Here is a 21217-nt window from a genome sequence, read left to right on the forward strand (position 1 = left end):
ACAGGTTTAAAATATAAATATAAGATGCTAAAAAGAAGGTTTGAAATAGGATTCCAAGGAGACAAAATTAGGAAAAAGACAGGACTTCAAGATAGTCTTTAGAAAACCAGGAATTAGAACTATCATTTTATAAAAATAAAATCAGGTTTAACTTTGCTTTTTGCGTCTGTAAGAGCTGGCAATCCTTTAGAGGACTTGATTTTATTGGTGTAAGGAGGACAGTTTTCCTTGATAGAAGAGTAAGGACAATAGGGGATGGGATGTCGTAAGTGGATACAGGTAACCCCAAGAAATCCACTGGAGTGAGGAGGCACAACTGAAGACACCATGGAGAAGGCTCCCTGAGCCTGGGACACTGACCAGAGTACCTGGAGAGTGTGAGGTGAGGCAAGACCAAGAGGCTGGCTTTCCTGCCATCTCCTGTCACAACCAGCTTGAGTAAGACCTCAGAATCTGTTGAGAACTGACAACCAGGAGAGGTGTGCGGGAGGAGAGTGGAAGGGTAGAGAGCAGCACTAGGAAGGAGAAAAAAAAAATCTCATCTTCCTCACCATTTTGCCTAGAGTCTCCATAACCACCCCAGATCATCTCTTACATCACAGATTCCCAACCCACTTTTCCTTGCTGCTGTACTGCAATACACCCTTGCTTCATATTTCACACTGGTACAATACAACTTACCAATCGATTTTCATCAAATACTTCAAAAAGAAGCCTGTGCTGCTGAGGATGGACCTAAGTGAGAAAAACACAACATTTCTTTAAAAACAACTGTACATCAACCCACAGATACTGAGAAATAAATGCTTGAAAATGTTGCCATTTCCTAATTCTTGTTGTTTACAATATATTTTAAATTACATGAGATGATACAAAAGCACATCAGTCACATGTCATCCACTTTCTAAGAGTTTTATCATAACAACAAAATGGATTTGGTTGCTTATTTTTCCAATTTTTGTAAAATCAAATGAAAGGAAGTAAAATAAAATTTCAAAAAATTATGTAAACGTTTGCAAGCACTTAAAAATATAGACTAGATTTTAGCTTATTATCAATTTTATTTACTTAGTTTTTATTTATCTGGTTAGAACTACCCAAAGTAAAAGTTGATTTTATGGAAACCAGTGTTCTGAATCCTTTTAATACTGACTTGATAAAACCATTTGCTGCTTCTACTACATAAAGTACACAAGCAGTCAAAAAGTACACACTAAGTTTTCACTTACTGTTTATATTTTACAGCATGAGTAAAAACTAATATGCAGTATTTTATTTTTCAAGCTGATGCTCTTATTTTTGCTTTAATGTTTCAACATCAAGTTAATATCTACTAAATACCACAGAAAATCTTTAATAATTTTTTATATCAGAAGTTAAGATGGGGGCCGGCCCCGTGGCTTAGCAGTTAAGTGGGCGCGCTCCGCTACTGGCGGCCCGGGTTCGGATCCTGGGCGTGCACTGACTCACTGCTTCTCTGGCCATGCTGAGGCCGCGTCCCACATACAGCAACTAGAAGGATGTGCAACTATGACACACAACTATCTACTGGGGCTTTGGGGAAAAAAAGGAGGAGGATTGGCAACAGACGTTAGCTCAGAGCTGGTCTTCCTCAGCAAAAAGAGGAGGATTGGCATGGATGTTAGCTCAGGGCTGATCTTCCTCACAAATAAATAAATAAATAAATAAATAAATAAAATAAAAAAGAAGACGATGTATAAAACATTCTCACATTTAGATTGATTTTTCCCCTATGATAAATATATTACATTAAACAGCAATATTTTAAAATGTTGGTGTATATGTTAAAAATATTGAGAGCCTTCAGAAAAAAGTCCTATGAGTGGGACAAAGATATTTAGATACTTAACCCAATGTTCACTCTCCTTTATGTCCTTCTGAGAACATAATCCTAATTTTACCTCCAGCAATGCGTCCATGGTCACCACACTGCATAATTCTGGGGGAGGGGGCATTAATTTTTTTAAATTGAAGTATAACATACATTCAGTAAAGTACAAATTTTACTCATCTTAAATATACAGCTTGATGACTTTCTTATATATGTACACTGTGTCATCACTATCCAAATCAAAATACCGAACACTCCATTCTCTTTTATATATTGTTTCATGTGTGAATAGTGCCCCCTGGACTTTGAGACTGAATATATCTATCTCAAAATGGTTCCCTTGCAACTAGAGGTGACCAATGAGGCCAACCTAGCTGCAGTCATTGGGTGGGACTTCTGGGAGAGCTCTTTAGATGGGGCTGACTCAGCTGGAAGAGATGTCCTTTTTGCCCTTTGCATTTCTCTTTCCTGCCTGAAACTTGGTTAGGACAGCTGGCACTCCTACAGTCATATTGTAGCCATGGAGCAACTAGGAGAATGGCAGCCCCAGCCAAGGGATAGACACCATGGGGATAGAAAAATAGTGCAAGACAATAGTCTTTTCTAAGATGTAGAGGAAGTTTTGGGGAGGAGATAAAGTTGAGCTGAGACTCAAAAGATGGGAAGATTTGAATAAGAAAGTATAGAGAACATTTACAGCAAGGAGACCACATGAGGAATGGGGCAGAATGAGCATGCTCTATGGAGATCAAGCTGATAAGAACATTTTTGCATTGGAAAGAGGCAAGAAAAATCTGGTTAGTTAGGGTAGAGCCAGGTGGAGGGCATGGAAATCCAGAAAAGCAATTAAGACTTGATTGGTAGGGAAGAAAATGAAGCTTTCATGAATTGGAATGGATTGGACTAGAGAGAGACCCTGGAGTCCATAGGGACTGTGGCCCTAGCAACTCAGGCATGCAGTGCTGAGAGCTCTGCCTGGGAGAATAGGGAGGCAGACAAGGCCATGAAAAATATTTGAGAGAAAAAATCAAAAGTCTCAGAGTCTATCAAAGTACCTGGCAGACACTGTAGACATTCAATGAATACTGCAAAGAAAATAGGTATAAGATATCTGATCTAATCAGGCCTCTGCTGTCCTGTTTCAGGCTACTATTAATAGCTTCCTAACAAGAGTCTCTACCTCAGCTATCTTATCTTTTTAATCTATCTTTCTTACCATAACTGGAGTGACTTCTCCTAAAGACAGTTTAGGCCATCTTTATGGTCCCACTCAAAAGTTGTTCCCAATGACCTAAAGAATAGAATTCAAATGCCTGAGCATGGAATGACACTTCACGATCTGAGTCCAGTTTGCCTTTCCAGCCTTGTCTTCTACAGTTGTCCCCCTGCCCACCCAAATACACATATCCCCTATACTCCAATCATACTAGAAACAGACCACACATTGCTTACTGCGCTTTCTGACCTGACTTCTGTACATGCTAAGGTCTCTCCACTTGAAATACCTTCTCCTCTTTACCTTTCTAAAAACCACCCACTCTTCAAGCCTCAGCTCAAATGTCAACTCCTCCCTAAAGCCTTATCTCCCCAGTCACTCCTCCTCCTCTGTTTTCAGTTTATTACAACACTGACTACATTCTTCCTTTTATTAAACTTAATTGTCTATATGTGATATCTCCCTACTCAATTATAAACACCATAAAAGATTTGTTTACTTTTTGTTTTTTTACATCAGAGGCACACAATAAATGCAAAAATACAATAAAATTGTGTGATAAGAATGCTATTCAAAAGGGCAGCCTGAACACAAACATTTACTCTCTCCCTCCTGAGATCTTATTTAAGTAATAGTAAAGGAGTTTGTAAAAGGTATAAAACCATCCCAGCAAAGATCATATGTGAGGGCCACCAGCAGGTGAGCAATTTCAACAACTCTCTAGTAGATAGCTAAAGGAAGGAAAAAAGCAATGAAGCAGGGCAGAGGACGCTGAAAACTACTAAAAAAACATAGAGTGCAAAGCAAAGGGGGCAACTGTCCTCAATGAGAGAATGTTCATACAGCACCCAAACCTCTGGATGGTACACACACACAGACACATACACATTATTAGAGAGTTTCTCTTTGCATTTGAGTTCAGGTAGAGATTTAACAAAAATGCAACTACCCGTTTTGTGTTTTGTGTGTGTGTGTGTGTGTGTGTGTGTGTGAGGAAGATCAGCCCTGAGCTAACATCCGATGCCAATCTTCCTCTTTTTGCTGAGGAAGATTGGCCCTGGGCTGACATCCGTGCCCATCTTCCTCTATTTTATACGGGACGCCGCCACAGCATGGCTCTACAAGCGGTGCATCGGTGCGCACCTGGGATCCGAACCTGGGAACCCCGGGCCACAGAGGCGGAGCACTAGCACTTAACCGCTACGGCACCGGGCTGGCCTGCAACTACCAGTTTTAACATATAAAATATAAACATGTAATTGTTGAATGTTTATGCCTTTTTATGTATAGAAGCAACAGACGATTTTTGTATTGTACTACTGTTAAGTATGGCTAGATTACCAGAGATCACAGACGTATAAACAGAAAAACTGTCCCCAAAGGAAAAAGAAACAATTTAGGAAACAAAAGAAAATACTTTAAAAAACTGTAAGTAGTATCCTTGGAAATATGTGGGAAAGTCTTGCATCCATAAAGCAAAAATAGGATACTATAAAAAGGGAACAATTGGAGAACAAAGGAGGAATGCTGGAACTAAAAATGACTGTTGAATTCAAATATAAACAATTTAAAGTAAATTGGCAGAAATCTCCCAAAATGTCTGAACAAAAAGCTATAAAAAGAGATGATTTTCTGAATAGATTTAGTGAAAGAATTAAGCCCTAATGCCCTAAAACAGAAGTTAAGCAAACTATGGCTCGTGGGCCAAATCCAGCCAGCCACTGCTTTTTTTTTTTTTTTTTTTAACAGTCCATGAGATAAAAATATTTTTATATTTTTAAATGGTTACATGTTTAAATGGATATATAAGTACCTACATAATAGCTTCGATTTTTTGCCTCCTGGCCTGTGCCACCTAAAATATTTTCTATCTGGCCCTTTAAGAAAAAATTTGCTGTCCTCCATCCTAAGACATTCACTGTATGATATCTATTAATCTCTCTCCTATGTATCTAGAATGGTACTGGATAAGACTATCCTTGGAAGATGTGAGAAAACAGTCACTCAAACCATTTTCTGTGTTCTGTGGTTCACATGAGGAATTCGGTTGAGAAGAATCTGTCTAGGCGACCCTACATCCAACTAGTTGGAATCCCAAATGACAACACAAACAGAGGGAAGAAACTTATTAAAGAAATTATTCACACAAAAATTTTCAGAGCTGAAGGGAAACAGTAGTCTTTAAATTGAAATGCTTACCAAAGGCCCAATACAATGAATTTTTAAAACTGTACACACAAAGCATATCACTGTGAAGTTTTAAAACACTGGAATAAAGATAATTATCAAATTTTTCAGACACAGAGAGAAAGATTATCCCTAAAGAAACAAGACTCAGACTTTTCAACAGCAATGCAATGCTCAACAATGATAAAGCAATGCCTTTAAGCTTCTGAGGAAAAATTATCTTCAACCTAGAATTATGAGAGGCCAAACATAAGTTGGCTATTTACTGATCTATCATAGCTGGAAGTCAGTTTGGGACATAGATATATGAGCTATTCAGCAATATGGGAATAATGACCAGAATAACAAAGAGAAAAAGTTAAAAAGTGGTTCCTTCTGAGAAGCAGGAATAGGAGAGAGGGTGCAGCACCAGCGTCTGTTGCTTTTCATTATAAGCCCCTTTACACTCTCTCATTTATTGTTTTATCTTTTTAATTTTTGGTGAGGAAGATTGGCCCTGAGCTAACATCTCTTGCCAATCTTCCTCTTTTTGCTTGAGGAAGACCGTCCATGAGCTAACGTCTGTGCCCATCTTCCTCTATTTTGTATGTGGGATGCCCCCACAGCATGGCTTGATGAGCGGTCCACGCCGGGATCCGAACCTCCAAACCCAGGGCCGCTGAAGCGGAGCATGCAAACTTAACCACTATGCCACCAGGCCGGCCCCATATACTATCTCATTTTTAAGCTATGTGTGAATATTTTGATGAGATGATTTTTTTTTTTAATTTATTAAAAATAGGGGTAAAGCTATGGTCACAAAAAAATAAAGCTTACAGGGTCATATTTATAGGAAAGGTGAAAGCAGAAGAAACAAAAATAAAAATACTGGTGACAGGTTTTTCGAAAAAAGGATAAGTATGTAAGTTTATAAATGCATAAAAGAGTAGAGGAAAAAAAACTTGCCAGAGGAGTAACCAAATTTTCAAAGAACAAAGGTATTGATAAGTGTCAATTTATTCTACAGCGTTCATAAAGAACCTGAAGTAACGTTCCCGAAAATTTTGCTGGTGGATGCAGGAAAAAAGAATGTAGGCACATTAAAAAAAAATAGCTTTATTGAGATATAATACATACCATACAATAGACTCACTGAAAGTGTACAATTCGATGGTTTTTAGTATATTCATAGAGGCTGCAACCACCATCACAATTTTAGAACATTTTCATCACCTCAAAAAGAAACCCCACGGCCTTTAGCAGTCACTCCTAATTTCCCCTCAACTTTCCCAGTCTCAGGCAACCTCTACTATACTTTCTGTCTCTATACATTTTGCCTATTCTACACATTTAATGTAAGTGGAATCACGCAATATGTGGGTCTTTTGTAATTGGCTTCTTTAACTTAGCATAATGTTTTTGAGGTTCACCCATGTTGTAGTGTGTACTAGTACTTCATTTCTTTTATAGATCAATAATATCCCATTGTATGTATATACCTAATTTTGTTTATCCATTCTTCTGTTGATGGATGGACATTTAGGTTGTTTCTACTTTCTGACTATAATGAATAATGATGCCGTGAACATTCATGTGCAAGTTTTTGTGTGGACATATGTTGTAAGTACATTTTAAAATGAAAACTATAAAAAGTTAAATGAATTAGATAAGTATTTTTACAAGCATTAAGCATTATATAAAGTACCTTGGCATTTTTATTTACATGTTTTATGTCTTTCTACTTTGTTTCTCTATACAGTTAGTAATTTCTAATCAACAAATATAAAAATAAATTACAGATACACTGCCATGGGGGAAAACCCCAAACAGTAAAAAAGATATATAGTGAACTATAAATCTCTCTCATCTTTATCCCACCCTCCGAGAAAGTACTGTAAACAGTTTCTTAAGTCCTTCCAGAAGTATTTTCTGCAACTATCAGCATATGAGAGAGCATATTTTTGTTTCTGTTTTTACTCAAATAGGTGCATCATATACACAGTGTTCTGCACCTTTGTTCCTTCATTTAATATATTTTGAAGCTAGTGCTCTATCAATACATATACATCTGTCTCTTTCTAAACAGCTGATGAGGATTTCATCGTATGGATGTACATAATTCACTTAGTGCTTTATTAACGGGGTGCCCCCCTTTCTTCCTAGCTAACAGAAATCCAGATCTATTCAAATATTGGATGACAATGTGTGTCAGGGATAGATGGCCACTCCGCACCCCCAGGGGCTGCAACCTGATTCCTCTAAGCCTCACGGTAATTCCATTTGCTTTACCAATGACTAGATGATAAATATGCACACGACACAATTCTGGCCCAAGAGATATGAATCAAAGTCTCCCGGGGGAACTTTTGGAAAAGAGTCCTTCACTTTTTAAAAGAGACAGGTGCGGGAACACTCTCCCTTTTCCGCTCTGGACATCACCCTGTGAGGCTGTGATGTTTGGAACTGCTGCAAGCATCTTGTGACCATGGACAGAAAGCCAAGAGAATCCCAGAGAGGCTGGGTCAGACATGACCCTGTTCAGCTGCTGCAGTCACCACCCTTCCTCTACGTATGCTGCTTGTGGTTAGAGAGAACAAGTGTGCTCACTGTTTAAGCCAAGATTAGTTGTTACTTCAAGTCTGTTACTTGAAGCTGAAAGCATCCTAAATGATACACTTCCTAGGAGGGGCCTTCCCTAAATCCCCCAGATTCAGGGAATCCCCTAAATTCCCTAATACCCCCCCGATATTCACTCCCCAGCACCCGGTGTTTTCCCTTTCATAACGCTCAGCAGAGCGGTAATTATTTTGAGAAATTTGTTCAGAGGGGTCCACAGTAGTCATAAGCTTCGATGAGGGTAGGGACTGTGGCCATCTCATTAACAAGCATTAGCAAAGTGTCTGGGAAACAAGTATAGAAAAATACCACAACAATCTTTTGTGTGCATGTGGAGGTGGAGAAGCATAAACATATGGATAAAAATACATAGGAAAAAATACTAGAAGATCATGCAATCAGTAACAGTTTTACGGAAATTAAATTCTGGCTGATTATTTCTCTTTATAAATATATCATGTACAAGTTACATTACTTCTGTAACACAATACAAATATATACATGAACATATACATGCTATGTAAATATAATATGATGAATATGAATATTAAAGATACAAACTGAGCATGACAGGAATATAGAGAGGGGGCTGTTTTCTTCAGATGCTCATGCACTATGCTTATGTACAGAATACATAATGTGTACATTGCACCTAATGTGTCAGACTTTCTTCCCTCCTGTAACTTGCCTTCCTTGGTCTCATCTGAGCAACTATAAGTGTAGATTTTACTATAATTTGCTATTGAGCCCTAACTTCAATTTGGAGTTTCCTCTGTTTGTTAATCTACCAATAACAGTTCTCTGCAAAAACTTTCTTTGAACTTCATGTTTTCTCAAAGATATAAAGGCTCCCTTCAACTTCTGACCACAATTTCCATTTGACTGTATGCCCAATAACCCCATTTTTACTGTAGTATATTGTTCAATAGACATTTTTATGTGAATATACTCAGTTGAAAACATTTTATGCTATGTTTAATAACACAACGCGACAAAGAGGAAAACAGGGGACCACACATAATCATGTCCTTTGTACAGAAAGTACTAAATCACCACGTTTTCCATTCTTTTTCTAGCTGTGATGAATTAGCATTGATCCACACAAATTTATCTAGTTATCCTTGCAATATATTTGCAAAATTTCTGACTGAAATAAATGTGTAGCCTATGATCCCAGAATAAAGTAATGCTGGCTAGAATATTTGGTAATCGTGAAATTATGGTAAAAGAGATAATGAGGGAAAGGCAGTAAAGTCCTGAACCTGGTTTATCGTTTACAAATGGCTGTCTTTCTTATTTTTGTGGTAACATCTTTAATCCAAAATTAGTCCCAAATTTCAAGCATACTTTCTAATAGGAAATCAAGATTATAAAAAATAATGGGAAGATTTTTAATTACAATTTTAAATTTTAATTACAATTTTAATTCCTCTAACAGATGTCCACATTTTCTATTCCTACTCAGACTGCTTTTGATATATTTTAGGCTTTTAAGGGATTTGTCCATAATAATATCTTATTATTTTTTAATGTCTGTATGATGTTCCTTTCATTCCTGATATTGGGCATTTGAGTTATCTTCCTCTCTCTCTTATTTGGGCTAGCTATGGTATATCAATTTTATTAATCTTTTCAAAGAACCACCTTTGGTTTCATTTATTTTCTCTACTTTTTATCTATATTCTATTTCATTGATTTCTACTCTTACTTCCTTCCCTCTACTTTTTTCTTTTGCTTTAGAAACTTAGATCACTGATTTTTAAATCTTTTTTCTTTTATATACAAGAATTTAAAGGTGTAAATTTCTCTCTAAGCACTGAATTAGCTCACCCTATATTTTAATATGTTATGATCAGTTAAAATGTCTTCTAATTTTCCTCATGATTTCTTTTTTGATCCATGGCTTATTTTCAAGTATGCTGCTTAATTTCCAAATATTTGTGGATTTTTCCAAACTTATTTGTTATTACTGAATTCTCTTTTAAGTTTGTTGTAGTCAGAGAACATATTCTGTTGAATCTCAAGCCTTTTAAACGTATTCAGACTTGTTTTATGGCCCAGTATATGGTCTACCTTGGTGAATGTTCCATGGGCATACAAAAAGAATGTATATTCTTCAGGTATTAGACATAGTGTTCTACACATGCCAAATAGGTTAAGTTGATCAAGAGTGTTGTTTAAATCTTTTATGTACTTAACTGACTTTTTTCATCTAGTTGTTTTATCAATTTTGAGATAGTGATAAAATCTTCAACTATTCTGGATTTATTTCTCTATTTAGTTCTGTCAATTTTTGCTTTGTAATTTTGAAGCTCTATTATTAAGTGTATACACATTCAAGATTGTATGTCTTCTTGATGAATAAGCCCTTCTATGATCATGAAATGTCCCTCCTTATTTCTAGTAATACTCTTTGTCCTGAAGTCTACTTCACCTAATGTTAATACAGCCTGTCTGGGTTTTGTTTTGTGTGGCTTGGCTTGGTTCGTTGCTTTCATGGTATATCTTTTTCTGCACTTTTACTTCTAACCTGTCTATGTCATTACACTCAAAGAGTGTCTCTTGTAAATAGCACATAGTAGTTGAATTTTGCTTTTTTCTTGGTAATTATCGAGATGGTTGGCTTTATAACTTAACATCTTTCTATTTCTTTTTGATTTGTTTTTATTCCTCTTTTCTTCCCTTTTGTCTTCCAGAAGTTATTAATTTCTTGGTATTCTATTTTATTTCCTTTATCGGATGTTTACCTGTAATTTTCTGTTTTAATTCTTAGTGGCTGCTCCAAGGATTACAACATGAGGTACTTGGATCTCTTTCAAGAGAACCTGCTGTAGGAGCATAGCTGACTGATAGACCCCAGCTGACCATGCACCTATGAACCTACCCATTGTGTTCTCCTTGCTTGCTCCCAGTAAAGACTGGGCACAACAAGGATTCCAGAGCTCGGCCATTCTTGTCCAACACTGGACTTTCCTTCTTTTCTTTATGCTTACCAATTTATTAATAAGAATATTATAAAGGATACAAATGAAGAGCCAGATGGAGAGTTATATAGGGCAGAGCCCAGAAGGGTCCTGAGTGCAGGAGCTTCTGTCCCCATGGAAGCGGCAAGTGGATGCATTCACCAACCTGGAAGCTCAACACTGGACTTTCCTAACAACCTCCCAGACGACCTTTGCTGGGAGACTCCCCATCAGCCTGGATGGGACTTTCTTGGAACTGTGCTGCAGTGTGAGGCTCTTCCTACCCGAACCTTTCTCCCCAATCCTTGCACAGGAGTTAGGCATGCATCATGATGAGGAGGTTCTCCCCATCTGTGCACCCTCCCCATTTGACCTTCACAGGTGCTCCCCAATAAACCTCTTGCATATCTAATCCCATCTTGGTGTCTGTTTCTTAGATGGCCTGAATAGTGGGGTAGTGGGGTTTGGGGACCAGCCCACACTCATCTGGCTGGCAAGGAGCTGCCCTTCCTGAGCAGATGTGGGGCACATATAGTTCCTGGCACAAGGTGGTGGCCCAATTCCTAAAGATTTCTCCAGTGGTGTCTGGGGAAATGTCCTAGTGTGTATATATTATATTAAGCCCAAAGACCTACCAGATGCTAATGTTCCATGGGAGGGCCTAGAGGACCCATCATTAACCACAGTCATCAGGTGTGTGTTGGTGAGAGGGGCAGAAGCATCACCAAGAAGTGCAGCGGTGGCTCTCTTCTGCATGGCAGAACTGACGGCAGGAGAAGTGGTCACAGAGCAGGGCTCCTTAATAGCCATGCAAGGGGATGATCCTTTCCTTCTCCAGTAATAGAGGCCAGCTGGTAGTATTTAATTGCCAGAATAAAGGGGCCTACAATTATTGTAATGACTGGCCAGGTTGGAGGGGCCATGAAGCAGACTTTACCTGCAGGGAACAGAGCATGCCGTCCCTAGGGAAAAACAGGTAGCTGGCCAATGAAGGTGCTGCTTAACATCTACAATCATAAGAAGGCAAGAATGGAGAAGCAGGAGACTAAGGACAGTTGCCACAATTAAAAAAAAATCACAATCCCTTGTCCAGCTCCCCAACATGTGCCAATTTTTGGATCCAAAGCCCATTGACTAAAGAAGTGACTTAGGCCCCAGGAGGAAGGACTCTGCATCACTGCAGGAAGTGTATATCGTAATGAATCCTCCCCTTCATCCTCCAAAGGGACTATGGCCAATTATTTGGGTGATTGTATATTAGAGAAAATGAATACTCAGACATATTGAGGACTGTTGGAAACAGGATCTGTGTTGGTCCCCAGAAACCCAAAGCATCATCGAGCTTCCCTATTAGGGCAAGGACTTACACAGACCAGATAATAAAAGATGTCCTGGCTGAAGTTCAGCTTGTACTGAGTCCACTGGTTCTGCAGATCCACCCAGTAGTCATTTCCCTGGTTCTCAAGGGTAAAATTGGGATTGACATACCAGAAGTTGAGTCTCCCCCCACCACACTGAATCCATGACCTTCGGGACAAGAGCTATCACAGTGAGAAAGCCAAGTGGAAGCTTCTGACACTATCCTCCCTCTGGTCAAGATAGTACATCAAAAACAATATTGATTAGATATGACAACAAAAGCGCAAGGAACAAAAGAAAAAATAAACTGAATACCATCCAAATTAAAAATTTTTGTGCTTCAAAGGACACCATCAATAAAGCCAAAAGTCAACCCACAGAATGGAAGAAAAATTTTGCAAATGACATATCTGACAAGGGACTTGTATCTACAAATATAAAGAACTATGACAACTCAATAATAAAAAGACAGTTATAAAATGGGCTAAGGATCTGAATAGACATTCTCCAAAAAAAATATACAACGGGCCAATGAGCACACGAAAAGATGCTCAACATTGTTAGCCATCAGGGAAATGCAAATAAAAACCCCAATGAGATACCACTTCACATCCACTAGTAGGGCTATAATAAAAAAGAGAGAAAATAACTAGCACTGGCGAGGATGTAGAGAAATCAGGACCCTCATACACTGTTGGAGGGAATGTAAAACAGTACAGCCACTTTGGAAAACAGTCTGGCAGTTCTTCATATGATCCAGCAATTCCACTCCTAGGCATATAACCAAGAAAAATGAAAATATATGTTCACACAAAAACTTGTACACAAATGTTCATAGCACAATTATTCATAATAGTTAAAAAGTGGAAACAACCCAGATGTCCATCAACTGATGCATGGATAAATAAAATGTGGTCATCCATACAATGGAATATTATTTGGCAATAAAAAGAAACGAAGTACTGATACCTACTACAACACGATTGAACTTTGGAAACATTATGCTAAGTGAAAGAAGCCAGACACAAAGGACCACATATTGTATGATACCATTTATACAAAATGTCCAAAACAGGCAAATCTAAGAGACAGAAAGTAGATTGGTGGTTGCCTGGGGAGGGGGGCAGGTGTTGTGGGGGAAAATGGGGAGTGACAGCTAGTGGGTATAACGTTTCTTTTTGGAGTGATGAAAATGTTCTAAAATTGATTTTGGTGATGGTTGCACAACTCTGTAAACATACTAAAAACCACTGAATTGTACACTTTGAGTGGGCGAATTCTATGTTAGGTGAATTATCCCAATAAAGCTGTTTAAAAAACAAACAAAAATATTGCAACCCACAGGAATGTCTGAGATTAGTACCACCACTAAAGACCTAAAGGATACAAGGGTGGTTCCTATAATATGTTCATTTAATTCTCCAGTCTGTCCCTGCAGAAACCAGACAGACCCCGGAGAACGACTATACATGCAAGCTCGCCCAAGTAATAGCCACAGTCGCCTGTTGGCTCCTGGATACAAGGAGTCCAGAGTGCCCTGGCTCTCTCTCAGTAGACTGTGGTTCGATAGGACCCTTGCTATGTCCCCTGGAAAGAGTGTGCTCCCTTTGGGGACTTGGACCTCTAACTCAGCAGAGCCCAGAGGTGCTGGAATGGGCAGCACACAGTCCTCCAGTGGGTCTTTGACAATGATGGGAAGTGGGGCCACTCCTACATCTACTCCTTTGTTCTTGGACCTGTTGCGAACACAGCCTCATAACTGAGGTCTCTGACTTAATGAATAAACTGGCACCCCATCTTTGCAGAGTAATGCCTCCATATTGGTGCTTCAGTCGTGCCTTCAGTAGGCCATCCCAGTCTTCTATGAAGTTGCCTCCTTCGGGAAGGTGTGGCAGGTGATGTGACCAATGGATCCCACAGTCATGGGCTCATTCCTCCACCTCCTTCTCTGTGAAGTGGGTCCCCATACAGGTTGGCATGCAAAAAATTTTCTTATTTTTTCTCAGCTTAGAACACCTTTATCACACTGTCATTCCTGAAAGATATTTTTGTTAGATATAGAATTCTAAGTTGAAAGTTCTTTCTTTTTGGTACCTTAATTATGCTGTTTCATTAGAGTTTCTGATGAGAAATCCATAGTTATTTGAAACATTGTTCCCCTATACATAATGTGTTGTTTTCCCTGGCTGCTTTGAAGGTTTCTTTTTTATCTTTGGTTTCAGCAATTTGATTATGATGTGTCTGGGCACAGTTTTCTTTGCATGCACTCTGTTTGGGTTTCACTGAATTTCTTTAATCTGTAAACAAATATTTTTCACCAAATTTGCAAAATTTTTGGCCATTATTTCTTCAAATATTTTTCTCCACTAATGTCTTTTTCCTCTCTGAGACTTCAATGACCCAAATATTAGACTCTTTTAACATTGTCCAGGTCCCTCAGGCTCTACTAATTATTTTTCAATCTTTATTTTCTGTTCTTCAGATTAGACAGTTTCTACTGACTTATCTTTAAGTTCACTGATTCTTTTCACTATTATCTCTATCCTGTTATTGAGCTCATCCAGTGATTTTTAAAATTTCAGATATTGTATTCTTAAGTTCTATTTCTATTTCATTCCTTTTTATATGTTCTGTTTCTCTGCTGAGAATGTTTACCTTCCCATTTGTTTCAAGAGTGTTTACCTTTATGTCACACAGCATGGTTATAATAGCTGCTTTAAAAGGTTTTAGTAATAATTTCAATGTCTCGATCATCCTGGGATTGGCATCTGTTGACTGTCTTTTCTTCTGAGAATTGGTCATCTTTTCATGGTTTGTTGTATGTAAAATAATTTTGCATACATTTTGAATATTATGTGGTGGTCTGCCAAAATCTGGATCTGGGTCTGGGTCCTGCTAAAATCCTGAATATATTTGTTTCAGCTTTACAGTTGTTTATAGCATCAGGTTAACTTCAATGCCATATTACTGCATCGTGTCTAAAGTTAGAAGCGTTGATTTTTTTTCTTAACTCTTGAAAAAAATAACAATAATATAAACAGCTAAATACCTCTTTAATATGATAAATAATAAAAAGTTACGTTTAATGGAGAAAGACTAGATGCATTCACATTACAATTGGGAACATGACAAATAAACATTCATTCTTCTTATGACTAAACATTATTTGACATGTGCAAGCCAATGATATTAGAAAAGAGAAAAAAGAGGTACAAAGAAAACTTCAATATATTGGACACATATTTCTAAGAAAAATGCAATAAAATTAGTAAAATAATAATAAAAGTATAAATAAATAAAAAAATCAACCACTTGGGAATTTTAAAACTCTAAGCAATACTTGTGCCAAAGAAGCAATCAAAACCAGAGGTTACCAAATCTGGAATTTATTCTAGAGAAATTAAACCAGAAATTTAGCTTCACTTTTCTCCATATGACTAGCCAGTCGACTCAATACCATTTCCTCAAGAATCCAAAATTTCCAAACTGATTTAAAATGCTGTTTCTATGCCATATTAAATACAGTGGTGGAGATCCTTCTCTAAACAAGAAAAACCAGAAGCACTCTAGTTGGGCTGTGGGCTGGATCTTCAGTAACAGATTCTTAGACATTTGCTTCAACAATTTCTTTCCTTCCAATTTACCTTATTAAAATAAAACAAAACAAACAAAAAACCTTCAAATGTGAAATACAGAGGAGTGGCTTCTGTTTTCCTGACTGAAATCAAGTGTGGCACCACAGAAGCCTCCAGAGAGGCTGGTGTTTCAGGAATGGTCAGCTACGTCAAATGCTGCTAAGAGCAAGAATAAGATGAGATTAGATGAACGTAGCAACATGCAGGTCACTGGTGACCTTAATAAGAGCAGTTTCATTTGAGTGATGCTATTGTGACTTTGATTAGAGTGGGTTAAGGAAGGTATTAGAGGAGGAGAAATGACAGGGGCAGGATGCTGGTTATTCAGGTAAACAGAGAAATGAGTCAACAGCTAAAGTGGAATATGATGTCAAGGAAGAATGTTTTCAAGACGGAACGTACAAATGGGAACAATCCAGCAGAGAAGGGGAGATTATTGATATGTATCTCTACCACTGTTGGTAAGGTGTTGATTCTGACATCAGTTAGGACTCTGACAGACAGGTACAAGGACATGTTGTCAGTCTGATGGCCCTCCCGAGAAGCCTGAAATAACTGCTGATTGGAGTGCTCTTATGGCAGAGTGAGGTGGGCTGAGGGGAAAGGCAGGAATGTGAATGAAGGGTGTACGAGAAGAAATATATCCACTTATCATAGGACCTCATCATCTCTTGCCTGGATCCGTCTATTTAATAAATGATTGGGGAGACACAAATATTGCATTATCTTTCAGGGAAAACACCAAAATCTGATAAATTAGAATAAGACTATCATATAGTCTCTAAACCAGTTTTGCTTATTAGAATAGGATAATTCCAGGTTTACAATCATCTTTTACCTCTTCATTACTCTACATTTATGTTTTTCATAACAAGATAAATGGTCCCAGGACCACGTCACCATCGGGATACCTAGACTTAACTCTTTCGAAAGTTTTAAAAATCTAGGCAAATTCTTATAAGATACATTTTAGAATATTATAAGTGAGAACTTTTAATTCTAACCTATTGAGAAAAAATTTATTTTTGCTGTTTAATGAAACAAAATGCATACTTACTCTGAATAATATTTCTTCATTCCATTTTGGATTCAAACTCTAAAAGACAATAAACATAGTATAACTAATTTTGTAACATTTTGTCATATAAAAATAAAACAAAGTGTATTTAAAAAATTTTTTAATAATGCTAAGTCTAACCTTTTTCATGGTTTTCGTCTGCACACTTGTAAAAATTCCATTCATTGGGTCATATAACGTCACTCTCACATAAGGATCACTGTTAAAATTAAAAAAAAATTTTTTAATTGTTGCTTATTAAAACCAAACTTCGCTTACTCAAACTATAAAAATCACAGAATTTTCCTTGTTAACAATTTCTACAATTATTTCCTACACTTAAAAGTAAGGGTTCCTTGGGGCCGGCCCGAGGCCGTTGTGGTTAAGTGCGTGTGCTCCACTGTTGGCAGCCTGGGTTCAGATCTCGGGCACGCACCTGGGCACCGCTTGTCAGGCCATGCTGTGGTGGCGTGCCATATAAAGTGGAGGAAGATAGGCACAGATGTCAGCCCAGAGCCAGTCTTCCTCAGCAAAAAGAGGAGGATTAACATGGATATTAGCTCAGGGCCGATCTTCCTCACAAAAAAATAGAAGAAAAGTAAGGGTTCCTTAGGTAGGGAAACTAATTATAGTAATTTTTGCATTTTATTAAAAAGCTAAAGTACCATGTTAGTGAAATAGGCAAAGAATTAGGAAAAAAACCTTTTTTCACAATTTAATGATTTCCAATCTTTTTAGATTTTTGAAATTTTGTTTGATTTTCATTACAGTCTTTCTTTTTCTGAGTTAAGATGGTTAATTCAATGACTCTCCACACTAGCTTCGCAAGACCTCAGGTTGTTCCAAGCTATCTCATGGGTGTAAACTCTTTTTACAAAATAAAGGCAAAGTGCTTCCAGTTCAAAATTATTATGTATCATGTAACCTCTTCTACAAAGAGACATGGAGAAGGAAAATCTTGTGATATTTAGGTTTGCAAAGCAAAAGACTTCTGACAATTTCCTAGTCCATGGTCACATTTCTCCCATTTCCCGTGGGTATCCCAAGTTCTCACCATTCTCCACCACCAACTCCCTCCCTCCCATTTCCTCATACAACCTTACTGCTTACTGTGACAAAAATCAAAGCCATCAGACCATTCCCAACATACTGGTATTTATCAGAACCCATCCTTCCCCCTAACCTCAGTGAGTCAGGTGTTGCACCCCTTGTTTGAGGCCAATGCTCCTCCCCAGTTTCCTCGCGTCTCCTCTGGAACCTTACGATCATCTGTTTTCACTTCTCTCTTTTATACCTTCAGCTTCGCGTTTGACCTAGGTTTTTCTAGTCATATAGATATATTTTTTTGAACTCCTCCCTCCTTGATTCTCCCTCCTGCCTCCATCAAAGCAAACTAGACTTTTTCTTCCTGTCTCAAAGTTTTCAGGAGAATAATCCATAATGACAATGATAACAACAACAACAACGATTAATGCTCATATACCAATGATTCTGTGCCAGGCACTGTTCTAAGCAGTTTACATACATTAACTCTCTGAATCCCGAGGTATAAAAAAGAGGTAGGTACTGTTATCTCTATTTTGTACAGCGAGATGTCAACTCACACAGCTAGTAAGTGGCATAGCCAGGACTGAAACTCTAGCACCTGGCTCCAGAGGCCATGCTCTTCACCACCACAGCACACCACCTCCTGCTTCATTTCCTCAACTCCCACTGCTCTTCAAAACCTTACATCTGGTTTCCACCTCCTCCCTTCAGACCTGTTCTTCTGAAAATGCTCTCGAAAAGTCACCAGGCTCAACACTTTCCAGGCACTTATTTTTTTGGTTCTCTCTGTATTTGATACTACTGACCATTTTCTCTTTGAAACACATCTCATTTAGCTTTTATGACACAACTCCCTTTTGGTTCTCCTCATACTATTCTAACTGTTCCCTCTCAGTCTCTCTCTTAGGCTCCTCTTCTTCTATCTGCCAGTTAAATACTGATATTTCCTAAAATATTGCCCCTGGTCTTTTGTTCTCTCTACCTTTTCCTTTCACAATCTCATCTACGGCTTATCAACAACTATATACTCTAGAATAGAAATATAAAATGTAAATGTAAATGTAAATATATATCCCTGGTCTTACCACCCAGCTAGACATTTCCACCTGGATAGTCCACAGACAACATCTGTTCAAGAGTTTTGTCCATTTTTAATTGGTCTTTTTATTATATTATTATTGAGTTGTAAGAGGTCTTTATATATTGTGGATTAAAGGCCTTGGTCAGATATGTTTTGAAAATATTTTCTCCCAATCCATGATTTGCCTTTTCCTTTTCTTAACTGTGTTTTTCAAACAACAAATGTTTTTAATTCTGATGTTCACTTCAACATTTCTCTTTCTTTCATGGTTCTACTTTTGAGTCTCAGTCAAGAAATCTTTGTGTAACCCAGTAGAGCAAGGACTTTCTCCTATGTGTTCTTCTAGAAATTTTTATAATTTTAGCTCTTATTAATTTTTTATATGATGTGTGATAAGGAATGAGATTCATTTTGTTCTCTACAAATGTACTGAAAAGACCATCCTTTCTCTTGAATTACTGTAGCAGCTAATCACATATTGTTGATCCTTAACCTATAACGTAACCGGGCTATTTGTACAAAGGCCACAGGGACATGTTTTAACAGGTTTGAGCAGGTTCTCAAATCTGACATGAAACTTCACTGATGTTGGAATGAGTTATTTTTCAGGAACAAAAAAGGATGAGGAGGCCACCCAAGACTGAAACCCATTGTTAAGGAAGGAAATAACGTCAGACCCTGTGGGCACAACAGCAGACGAGAAGTCTGGAGAATGAATGCCAGAAATAGCCTGACCCCCTCCCTATTCTTCCCTCCTCCTCATATAACTGCCTCAAGATTTTGTGTTTGCTTAACATGGTCTTTGGGACATGAGTCCACCATGTTCTGGTTTTGCTAGCTATCTGAATAAATCCCTTTCTCAACCACCAACTCGTCTTGCAATTGCTTGGCATCAGGTTGCAGCAAGCAGAATGAGCCCTTGCTTGTTACATTACCTTAACACTTTTTGTCAAAAAGCAACTGATCACATATATGTGTATATGTGTGTGAGTGTGTGTGTGTGTGTGTGTGTGTGTGTATTTCTACACTCTTTATTCTATTTCATTGAACAATGTATCTATCCTTATGCCAATGCAACTCTGTCTGGATTACTGTAGCTATGTAGTAAGTCTTGAAATTAGGTAGCATAAGTTCTCCAATTTTGTTCTTTTTCTAAATTGTTTTGGCTATTCTAAGTCCTTTGATTTTTCATAAAAATGTTGGACTCAGCTTATCAATTTCTCCAAAAAAGCATGCTGGGATTTTGATAAGGACTGTGCCAAATAGAATCAAGTTAGAGAGAAATACCACTCTAACAATACTGAATCTTCTAATCCATGAACATGGTATATTTATCCATTGATTTAGATCTTCAATTTCCCTCAGCAGTTTTGCAGTTTTCAGTGTGCAGTTCTTGCAAATCTTTTGTTAAATTTATTTCTAAGTTTTTACTTTTATGCTATTGTGAATGAAGATTTTTAAAATTTATTTTCCAAGTGCTCATTGATGGGATGTAAAAAAATAACTGATTTTAGTACACTGACTTTGTATCTGTTGGCCTTGTATCTTAGTTTTAGCAGCATTTTTGTAGATTCGTTAGGGTTTTCTACGTACATGACCATTCTGTCTGCAGATAGACAGTTTTCTTCCTTTTCAGTCTGTATTACTTTTATTTCTTTTCCTTGCCATATTACATGGCAAGGACATTCAGTACAGTGTTGAATTGAATGTTAGAGCAGATAACCTTGTATTGTTCCTGAGTTTAAGCAGAAAGCATTCAGACTGTCACCACTGAGTATGATGTTAGCTATTGGTTTTTTCACAGATGACTTTAGGTTTAGAACACTCCCATCTGTCCCTAGTTTGCTAAGAGCTTTTATCATGAATGGGTGTTGAATTTTGTCAGATGCTTTTTCTACTTCTACTGAAATGATCATGTCTTTTTCTTTTATTCTATTAATATGGTGAATTATATTGATTAATTTTCAGACGTTAAACCAATCTTGCATTTTATTCTTAGTGTGCCGAGAGTTTTTATCATAAATGTGTGTTGGATTTTGTCAAATGCACTTTCTATACCTATTGAAATGATCGTGCATTTTTTCCTTCTGTACTATATTAACATGATGAATTACACTGATTTTTTTTTTTTTTTTTTGGTGAGGAAGATCAGCTCGAGCTAACATCCATTGCCAATCTTCCTCTTTTTGCTGAGGAAGATTAGCCCTGGCTAATATCTGTTCCCA

General features: G+C 37.6%; 1 protein-coding gene across 4 annotated transcripts in view; it reads right to left on the bottom strand.

Moving 5' to 3' along the window:
- NEDD4 (NEDD4 E3 ubiquitin protein ligase) overlaps positions 1-21217 on the bottom strand; it is a 114319-nt gene that overhangs the window by 73093 nt on the left and 20009 nt on the right. For 3 of the 4 annotated variants that reach the window (XM_058541640.1, XM_058541641.1, XM_058541643.1), the window contains exons 3-5: positions 17006-17084; positions 16865-16903; positions 682-735 (exon numbers count right to left, since the gene is read on the bottom strand). In XM_058541640.1, the coding sequence (XP_058397623.1) occupies positions 682-735; positions 16865-16903; positions 17006-17084 (172 nt within the window). The remainder of the gene's footprint in view (positions 1-681; positions 736-16864; positions 16904-17005; positions 17085-21217) is intronic. The other variant, XM_058541642.1, reaches the window with a different exon arrangement.

Source organism: Diceros bicornis, chromosome 5 (genome assembly GCF_020826845.1).
Source record: "Diceros bicornis minor isolate mBicDic1 chromosome 5, mDicBic1.mat.cur, whole genome shotgun sequence".
NCBI classification, from domain to species: Eukaryota; Metazoa; Chordata; class Mammalia; order Perissodactyla; family Rhinocerotidae; genus Diceros; species Diceros bicornis.